Source organism: Rhinopithecus bieti, unplaced genomic scaffold (genome assembly GCF_001698545.2).
Source record: "Rhinopithecus bieti isolate Rb0 unplaced genomic scaffold, ASM169854v2 scaffold_6710, whole genome shotgun sequence".
Lineage (NCBI taxonomy): Eukaryota > Metazoa > Chordata > Mammalia > Primates > Cercopithecidae > Rhinopithecus > Rhinopithecus bieti.
In genome coordinates, this window is record NW_016805362.1 from 2,112,225 (window position 1) to 2,123,101 (window position 10,877).

The 10,877-nt window shown below is 43.6% G+C and overlaps 1 protein-coding gene across 2 annotated transcripts in view; it reads right to left on the reverse strand.

Annotated features, from left to right (window-relative positions):
- Positions 1-10,877, reverse strand: part of PLPP4 (phospholipid phosphatase 4) — a 139,228-nt gene that overhangs the window by 70,633 nt on the left and 57,718 nt on the right. For both annotated transcript variants that reach the window (XM_017872236.1, XM_017872237.1), the window contains exon 3: positions 4,496-4,586. In XM_017872236.1, the coding sequence (XP_017727725.1) occupies positions 4,496-4,586 (91 nt within the window). The remainder of the gene's footprint in view (positions 1-4,495; positions 4,587-10,877) is intronic.

Consider the following 10,877-nt stretch of genomic DNA (forward strand, 5'->3'; position numbering starts at 1 on the left):
AGAGCAGCTGCTGGAATCCTACTGCAGAAAAGGACATTCCCACTCGGCAATTATCTCATTATTGACCCATCACTGGCCGACAGCTGTCCATTTGTTATCAAACAAATCACTGTTTCTGCGAAGGTGCAGAGTCCAAAAGCCTCACTGGGTTTGGAGTCCAAAAGCCTCACTGGGTTTGGAGAAGGTCTGCCCAGGCAGTGCTTTTTGCCATCTAAAACAGCAAGAACTTCTGGGATACATTATTTGACCATACAGAGCACAGGGACTTTCTCCAAACAGTTTGGGAAGACTTTGCCAGATGCAGCACAGATTGTCCCGAAGGCGACAGGCAACATGAGTCACAGAGCTTTCACTGCAAAGATCTTGCACCTCTCTCCTGTGGTTTATTGAGAGTGCATAAAAGGCAGAGTCATCACCATCAATGTGATGGAAGGTCAAATGCCTCACAGAAGCAATAAAAACCTATTGATGCCCCATTCCACTGCTTTGTTGAATAATAAAGCATGTGAGCTACCATTTCCCTTCGGCAAATATTAACTGTTCAATACTAGCTGAGATTTATATAAGAATTTAGCAGTGAATGGGGGCATTTTCGGGAAGGAGCTGCCTAGGGCAATTCACAGCCCATCGAGAGAGACAAATATGTTGTTCTATGAGCAGAAAGTACTGAGGAATGGCCAATACCACTAAGAGCACGAGCCACAGAGATGGGAACACAACCCACCTGTTTTTAACAAGTCATCTGAAGCAGAGAGAATGGGAGGGACACATTCAAATGAACATCTTTGTCAAAGGGAAACAAATCACCTACGTGTGAGATGGGGGCAACTGGCCATATCTGAGTGTGGCAGAAAGGAGGGACAGGCCACAGACTTGGAGGGCAGAGCGTGAATCAGCAGCACAGCACTGCCATCAAAACACGGAGCATGAAATGGGGGTGCAGAAATTGGAACTGAATATGAGGGAACTTGGAAAGATCCACTGACTGCATTCTGAACACATAGACCCTTCCTTCCTCAAATGCCAGCTCCCCTTCTCTCTGGCAAGCTCAGAGCACTGTGGAGAGGCCTCTCTCCAAGAGGGTAGAAAAAATTCCCTAGAATATCTTTGCCATATTCTCTCCACAAACCCTGATAATTAACAGGTTGTGAGATTGCCGGGAAATTACTGTGGTCTCTTCTCTGTTAGGGCTGGCCTGCCAGGCTCACTGCTGTGTTTTCCCAGTGGGGCTGGACTCATTCTCATCCTGGTCCTAGCATGGCCTCTCTGGAAACAAGCATCCCTGGCCAATTCCCTATCACCCCACGTAAATCTTGGTGAACTTCATACACAGCCACATGGATCACTTCACCAGCCTCTGAGCCTGGTGGGCTTATCATAGCACAGAGCTGTTCTTTAAAAAGTCTGAAGTAGCTAAGCTGGAAAATGTATGGATGTATTATAACCACCAACAATTGGCAACTTTCCTGTCTGATCCAAACACCTGAAGGAAACAGAAAGGTAGGAAGCTGGTGATGATATTTAACACGGTCATTTCAGCATTATAGCAGGAACCTAAACTGTTTAATATTTTTATCGGAATAGCACAACCCTCTGGGGATCAATGCAGGAGCCCCTCACTGACACCAGAGGGACAGCTGTGCTGGGATCAGACCCATGAAAGGCTGGACAAAAAGGAAAATAAATGGCCCCCATCAGGAATGCTTATTCATTAACAATAACCCAGTGGGTCTCGTTCATAAACGCTGTTCTGATTTTACACCATCCCACAGCACTGTGGGTTTGAGAGAAGAGTCAAAAAGACAAACCATACTGTGTCTGATAAAAAAAATTTCAAAACAACGTGTCCCGTGAGTTGGCTTGTAAGCAGCCTGTACTCAGGACACTACTGGTTATAAGCATTCCAGGGGATTAGAGGGCTTTTGTTGTTACTTTCATTGTTGTAGGAAATCAGTACTATTGTGCTTTTATAACAGGGTTCCTATATTATACAGACCTGACTGTTTTGCAGCCTGAATTCTTAAAAGCCCAATGCTGCATGGGGCAAACCTCACTCCTCCCAACCAATGCCAGATGCACAAACATGGCCACTGTTTACCTGGAGATGAGGGCAGCACTTGGGATCCAGGTTTGGAAGCCTGGGTTAAAGTCTGCTGAAGACATCTGACTAAAGAAGAGCACTGAGAACTAAACCTCCTGGTTGATAGAGTCCTGAATTCCAGACAACATTGGAAAATGTACACCCACTTTTCTGTCCTTGGCTTTTAAAGATCACCCGCCTCCACCCCCTACTTCCAAGGCTTCCTAAAAAAAAAAAAAAAAAAAAAAAAAAAAAAAAAAAAAAAAAAAAAAAAAAAAAAAACCTTTACACACAATGGGAGGCTGTTCATCATTTTTATAGAGCAGGCTGTTATTTATTTAGGCAAACAGAACATCCAATAATTCCACCTTCTCTGTTAACATATAGCAGACAGAGTATGATGTTCAATTTTGAAATGTCACCCTAAGGGAGATTTAGCTCAGAACAAAAAGTCTGGAGAAGGCAACTATGAGCTACTCACTGCTGTGACAGCAGTCCCACTCCAAAAGCCAGCCATCAGTGAGAACCACAACCACAAAAGACAGTTCTTACCCACAGTCACTTATCTTGAGACTCCATGCCAGAGGAGCCACTAGAATAAAGCATGAACTAAAGGGATTTACAAGCGAACTGAGAGGGCTCCCAACAGCACTTTTTGGAGACTATGGTGATATCCATCCAAACACTGCCTGGCCACTCAAGCCATGTGTGAAGGGACACCTACCTGCATCCTTGGAGGATGTGACCTTTTCCCACCTCAGCTGAGGAGACTGAAACCTGTGACCAAAAGTCCAAGCCATACAAGGGCAGCCTGCAGTACACACCTGACCTGAGGGAGGGCATGGACAGCCTGGTCAGGGACTCACGGCTTTTGTGGCCAGGCTGGAGAAATGAGCTGACTCTGTCTAGGAAGTACAAAGACTCTGTCTAGGAAGTCTGGACCAAGAAACACAGTGAAGCTTGGTGGGTGGGCATCGAAGTTGAACAGGCAGACAGATTGGGGGCAGAAGCCACCACCACTGCAAGCCCAAGCCTCACATAAACTAGATACACGGGGCAGCAGAAACAAAGTTGAGGCAGAGGAATCAGGCTGGGAGTGTCAGGAGAAGAGGGAAGGCATACTGCAGTGGTCATGAGCCAAGAGGGAGGTCTCCCCTCCTGATGGCCCAGTTCCCCATTCCAGTCCCTGTGAGGTGCCTCTGAACTTTTCCCCCTTTTTCTTGGATGTCTGTGAGATTGCTTATCAGAGCCCTGTAATTAAACCCCTAATTTATTTGAGCTAATTTGAGAGGGATTCTGTTCCTTTCATCTAGATAGGGCCTAACCGAAGCCTGGTTATATAGGAAGCATTCTGTGTGCTGCTTTAGGCCAGGAGCTGCTTGTTGTTCCACACTCCCTAGATGCAGCTCTCACACTCACTCCCTTACCATGAAAAAGGGAAGACCATATTTTGCTACATTTTCATTTCCTCAAAGCCCAATAATTAACAAACACACCCTTAAGTGAAGGCTCTCATTTTCCAGACTTACTATGCCATTGAATGGTAAATCCATATAACACACCAAAAACAAAATTTGGGCTGAGGATTTGGGTAACTTTTAGGTGACGTGTCAAAAAAAGAAAAAATCAACCTGATTTGGTTTTCTCATGGTCAAAAGCTGAAAACCTGGCTACAGGTTAGTTTATTTTGTTTGCTAAACAAGCCAAGTAGTTTTGGCTATCTCTTGGTGCTGTCATTTACTCAGGATTTGATTAACATGAAGACCAGAAAAACACATTTAATCCTGAAATGTCAAACTCTTATCCCCTGCAGACATGGCTTAGCTTGGGAAGAATTTATAACAATGATGTTATAATCAATGACAAAGATCATAACACTCTTCACATAATAGTGAACACTTAACTACCAAAATGTCTTCAAACTTAAGATGAGTTATAGAGCTCGTTTGTAATATCTATTTTATTTTACACCCGCACTTGTCCATTATTGCCTCTACGCAACAGTGTTTGGTCGAGGAGTCTGTTGTTGATTTCTGAATTGCGCATAATGTGGGTCTATTAGCCAAAAATGTGAGACTGGACAGTCGGAGGTAACAAAGTTTTAGATTTACTTTGCCTACTGCCAAGAGCTGCCCAGAGTGTGCGCCTGAGCAGCACAGCTCTCCGGTGTGTACGGGGTGTTATGAGCATTCAGCACAACGGACAGCGACAGCGGGCGGCCTCTGACCATCCTCCATTTAGGACTGCACACTGGCTCTTATTTGGGCTTAAAGTTTATCTTTATTTTATGTTGTTCCTCCCCAGCTTAATTTGACCAAAAGAAAAAATCAGTTGGATGCAACTGAGATTTCTTAAATGCGATCATCTAATTAAGGCCAGCCCCATTCCCTAAAGCAGGAACTGTGAATACTCTACCTAAGAAGGCTTCCTTAATTTCAGTCTTGTCTGTTCGCCGGATAATTTTCACCACACAAATAACAGCCAGGGGTGTGAGGAAAGAAATTGCCTGGAAGAAATAACAAACAATCCCTTATGAGGACATCAGTTTGCTATCAGAAGGGCTGATTGATAATTAGTTCCCGTTAGCTTCATTTAGACTCCCTGGTTGAATAATCTTACTGAACTCCTGACCTCAAACAAAAAAAAAAGGATGATGTATGTCTGTGCTTAGAGACTACACAGACTTTAAAAATGGAAGATCTGATTGTAGGTTATAATTGATTTGTAATTGCTGAGAGCCATGTTTAAAGCAGTGACTTTTTAAATGGAAAACATAGTCTATAATTACAATGAATCATGTTTGCCAGTAATTCCCCTCATGCTCTCCTCTGTGGAAGGGTGAAGAACCCTTGGCCTCCCACTCCCATCTCTCTGGAAACATGAGTGCATTTGGGACTCACTTAGAGTCAATCAATTCATTCCTTTTTGGTGTTCTTTTGTTGAATATTTATCTCTTCTGCAAAGCAGAGTTTAGTCTGTTTGCATAAAGACTCCTCTTCCCTTCCTCTATCCCCTTTCCTCCACATAGATGCTCAGCTCAGACTTAATGAGTTAAACTGGTGGGATTCAGATGCAACTAACACTCATTACAAAACCTACTGTGAAGTGGAAACCATGCTAGTTACCATCAAGTCCAGGAGACTCTTACATCCTCATGATAGCTCTGTGACTGCCTCCTCCAGGCTTGAGGACTAGGTGATGTGCCTGGGAACACACAACTGGAGAGTGGCGAGGCCAGGATTTGGGGACAAGGTTTCCCTTCCCATATTGAGTCTTTATTCCAGCTTTCCATAATTAGTAAATTGTTTTTCAACATTCTACCAACCATATAAAAGGTATTTACGTTACTTCCTTATGACTATAACATCTCAGGATAACAACATCAGAAGAGACTGAACATCTTACAAATCCAGAATTGGCCTACCAGTCAGTCATGGGAGGGCTGGGATGTAACTGTTGACCAATAGTGTTCATAATTCTGGAAATCTCCCTCTCCACTCTAGCAAGCTGTCACTTTTTGGAGAGGGGCTTCCTGATGGGACTAAGGCATGGCTGGAAGATGCTCTTCTTTTTAAAATTTATTTTTTATTTTTTGAGATGGAGTCTCACTCTGTCACCAGGCTGGAGTGCAGTGGCATGATCTCTGCTCACTGCAACCTCCACCTCCTGGGTTCAAGCAATTCTCCTGCCTCAGCCTCCTGAGTAGCTAGGACTACAGGTGTGCACCACCATGCCCAGCTAATTTTTGTATTTTTAGCAGAGATGGGATTTCACTATGTTGGCCAGGAGCTCTTCTTTTATAAAAACAGAATTCACCCAAATGAATGCAGGCTTTTAAAATTATTTGAGATGCTCCACACCCTTACTACAATCAGACAGCTAGAGCTAAAATCATCTTGGGGACTCCCCTTTGGGAACTGTCTTCAGACGCCATTTGTATGAGACATGAAAAAAGCTCTCTCCTTACCTGCCACCATTTATTTCTGACCAGAAGTGGTAGTAACCAGTTTGATGATTCAGCTGTGTCCCTGAATGATTTAGACTGTTTAAAAGTTAAATAGGCAAGTCTTGCCACCATGGAGAGTATTCAGGTGCTAAAAGGCAGATGCATGAGAGGAGATTCAGAACCACTACAGAGAAAGCAGAGGATTCCCCTGGGGGCTATTCAGAAGGGCAACACTCATGAGTTAAGAGGTCCAGTAAGTCTGTGAAAGTTGCCATAAGTTATTGGGCAGCTCTCACACCTAAATAACTACATGGCTTGTTAAAGTACTGATTTCCTCAAACATGCTTTTATAGCAGGTCTAGAAGTGTGTATTTTTAACAGTATTTCAAATGGTACTGATGCTGATGATTGAGGATTATGCCCCAGACTTTTGACTCACGCATTTAGTGCTTAACGAACAAGAACTAAAGCACCACTTACTAAAGTCCAATGTTATGGTCAAGGCCAAAGAAGTCCTTGTTTCTCCAAATCCAAACATGAAGCCCACCAGCTTACCTTTCTGTTTTCAGTCCCTTCAAGCACTGCATACAGACCAAGCAATGTGCTCCCAAATAGGAGAAAGCAACTCACCAAATAGTGGATGGCCCAGTAATGACCACCAATTCAGCGTTTATATAGGAGAACAACATGGTTCTGAAGGAAATATTTCAAGACAATCCCAGCTGGTATAATCTAAGGTTAGGCAATAATGAAACCCCAGAAAAAAATTTGAGTTGGGATGACTTTCCCAATGAGGCTTCCAAAGGAAATTCCAGAGCAGAAAGTCACTGCCCACACAGGAGATGTGGGTGCCAGGTGGGAGGCGCTCAGGATCAAGGTCAAGTGTGCAGGTTGAAGAATTCATTAGAGTTGCTCAATGACTCCAAGCTAGTGGCCTGATGGTCCAGGGGTCTCCTTTAGAACTGTTGCCTGCCTCAACTTGCCTCTTCCTAATTGGACCCTCACCTCTACTTCCCCAACAAGGTTAGACTTAATTTAACTCATGCTACAACTTCCCTAGGTAGATGTATTTTGGTGTCTAGGACCACTATCAACTGCTCTTGAGCCAAGGCTAAGCACCCAGGAGGGCCCAAGGTTCCCTACCTCAAGGGCTTCCCAGGTGAGGAAATGCTGCCTTCAAAATACCATGCGGCTGCAGCCAGAGTGGCTTCAGCAGAGATGTCTGTGTGATTGCAAGATATGGCTTGTTTCCTCCTCTCATCCTAACAGCAATGGGCCCTGGTGTCTCATTTCTTCTTCTGGAAATGTATCAGCCATATCCTTGGGTAGCACGGTCCATGAATCAGGATGGATAGAGACATAGTTACACGTATCATTCACCCCCTTGTATACAAACATTTTTTAACTGAAAGTTGGAATTAAGAGGTGACCTTCAGAAGCCAACACATTGGGAAAACAACTTCCTCCTGGGGCAAAACACCTGTGAACTGAGTAAAGGAGGAATGAAGAGAGTAAGCACCGCACCACCTCACTTTCACTCAGCAAAGCAGATTGAATTGAAGCCAGTGCATACACATTCCACTCTTCGGACAAAGGCCATTGGTAGCTGTGGTTCTGCTGCCCGGGCCAGGGAAGCAGATGACGATGGACAGAGGGACGTAAGGTGGGGATGTTCCCTTGTACCTCCACACATGGGCAGAGATGGGGGGAAAACATGAACAAGCAAAATCTCCCTTGGTATTATTTTCTCTTCTGTTAATGTTTCCATGTCTAATTTTAAAAGAATCAAATCCAAGGAAATCCTAGGATGAGCCCAGGGTAGGAAGATGGGGAGTGGTCAGTGCTTATTAAATGAGACCTGAGAGAAAACAAAGAATTCCAGACAAACACTGCTGAAGAATTCAGAGAACATATTGAACCCTTCTTGGACTTGAGTTCTGCTCACTTGTTATGAGTATGGGGCTGCTGAATGTACATACCTAGGTTAGAATAACAAAGGCTAACGTGTACTGAGAACTTACTAAGGACTATGGTCTATTCTAGACACCCCATGCAAATTAACTCTTTCAATTCTCAAGCAATCCTAGGTGGAAAAGGCTCCTTACTTAACGCATAGGAAACTAAAGCACAGAGAGGTTCAGCAACCTGCTGTAAGTCACACAACTAATCAAGTGGTAAAATGAGGATTTGCACCCAGGCCACCTAAATTAAGTTCTACACTTTTAACCACAATGTTACAGCAGTTCCTACCCTAGAAAGTAAACGTTAAATAAAATATAGTGCATGCTTTTTTCCAAGTTAGAAAAGAAAGGTAAGGAGGCTTGTTTCCAGGTCATAGATAAGTCATAGAAATTTCAGTGACAGCTGTCACAGCTTAAGCACCTACTATGTGTTAAGGACTTTCCTCACACTTTCCAATCTTCTAACTACTCTATTGTGGGAAATATTATTCCCATTGTACAAATAACTAAACTAAAAATCACAGAGATCAGTAAACACACAAATGCACACAGCTAGTGGGAATAAGACTCCCAGACTCGGTTGCCATGCTCCTGGGTTGGAGTCCTGAATCTCGGTGATTCCCTTAGCCCAAAAGATTTTACAGATGGGGAAAATGAGGCTGACAGAGATTATATATTGAACACCACCTTTAAAGTTACTAATTGTACTGCACAGTACCCACACAAAGAGATAGCATATGCATCATTAAGCAGGATCTGGGATGTGGCTAGTTTTGTATGTAGCTTGTTCCATAGGCTGGGAAGCCAGAGCTCTGTACAAAAACAAAAAAAAAGTGTGTGGAATGGTCTCAGATTAAGAAGAGGTGGGTTCAAGCCCCAGCTCTGACACTTATCCATTCTTTGTCCTTGAGCAAGTCACTTAACCTCATTAATTCTCAGTTTCCTTATCTATAAAATGGGTATGATGATAATAATATCTATGACAGGTATTATTCGCAGGATTTCAATTCACTAACAATTATGGAATGCTGATTAGGTACCATGCACTAAGTAAAGTGCCATAGGTCTGTCACCCCCATTTGATGTTCTCTACAGCTTGATGAGACATGTTCTTAAAGACACCTTTCACAGATGAAGAAAGTAAAGTGCTAGGAGGGGAGGTGATCTTCCACATTTGCATAGCTAGTGAGTGGCAAAGCTGAGAGTTGACCCGTAGTAGGCCACTATGGAGCCCATACCAACTGCCCACCAACAGGGTCCAACAGAGAGCTACCATCCAGCAAATGCTGGTTGTTGACTAGTATTTCATTATTTTCTGGAAAAGACCGTTAAAAGGGTATCAGGATCTTATCACCAGACATATAGGATTGAAGGATTTTCAGTTCAAGCCCACCTGCACCCTGAGATCTGAGTAGTGTGCACCTTTGAATAAAGGAAGGAAGCTGGGGAGAGAAAAGGGAGCCTAATTCTCCCAGGCACCCTGACCATACCCTGAATGACCAACTAGGGTATGGAGCATCCACCCATGAATCAACACAGGAAGCAGCGCCAATCTCTGGCCAGTTCTGCACCCAGAAATGGAGTCATCCTCATGTGCTGATGCAAGGTACCGTGCACCATGCTGCCTGGGCGCTTCCGGGAAACCACAAAGTGTGGAGCAGTGTGTTTGAGGGGGGATGGCATGAGGATGCCAAGGACTTCTAACAACCAGAAGAGATCGAAGCCAGAGCAGCCCTGATGTGAGGGTGTTAGCCAGAGAGGAGCTTGTCACTAGGGTTCATTCACGTCAGACAAAACAAAACAGTGGGCCCAAAGTGCCTTCATTTCTGGCTTTTGACAGAAAGGTGTGTTGCAAAGTGATTATAAAGACAACTTTAAGACACTCAGACACTTGGAAAAGGCCCTGCTGTGGGTAAACAATTACATCCCGTCACAGATAAAAGAGCTGTCTAAGACTCTTAAAAGAGCCTAAAATTAAACTGTCTATCATGATCCAGCCTTGTCTCTTTTTCTTCCTTCTTCCTCCCCAAAATGACTTTATTTCTGTCTTCCTTAGAAGCATCCTATCCCAGAATAGAAAACCCTGGTATAAAATCAACACAGTATCTATCAGTAACAGTCTATGAGAATAAATCTGGACCTATCACTGTCGAAGCAAAAAGAGAAGAGGGCAAAGAATAGGGCTTGGGTGGATTTCTTTTGGAAGCCAAGGAAAAAAGTTTGCAAAACCTATCATTCCTTAAACTCCTTACTGAGTCTTACCTATTCCTCAAGGCTTTTTAGTGGAGCACTGTCCACCTTGTGTTCATATCTGTGCCCCTCCCTAGACTAGAAACCATATCTTACTCATCTTTCTTCATGGTAAGTGTTTCATAACCATCCACTGAATTAGGTTGTAATTAACCAATCCAAAGCTATCCTCAGTCTAGTTCTATCCCTGCCCCCTTCTTAGCCCTTACACATATATACTCCAAACTAACTCTATTGACAGGACCCACATGGGCTCACTCTCCATTTCTCTGCCTTTACATGCCTCTCCACCTAACCAATCACCAAAGAGGCATCACAGCAGAGTGCCTCCAAGTGAGAGTTTGCACTCACAGTCGGTGCGCAGATCCTGGTCCAGCCACTGACTGTTGTATAATCTTGGACAAGTTGTATAATTTCCCTAGTTTTGTTTTCTCCACTGACATTATGAGATTAACAAAAGTGCTGACCTCGAAGGATTCTGAAGATTAACTGAGATGTTCTTTATAAAGTTATAAGCACAGCCCCCGAATTCAAGAAATGTTTACTGTTGTGGGTGATGAAAAAGAAAGAAGAAGAAAGAAGAAAGGAGAAGAAGAAGGAGAAGGAGGAGGAGGAGGAGGAGGAGGAGAAGGAGGAGAGG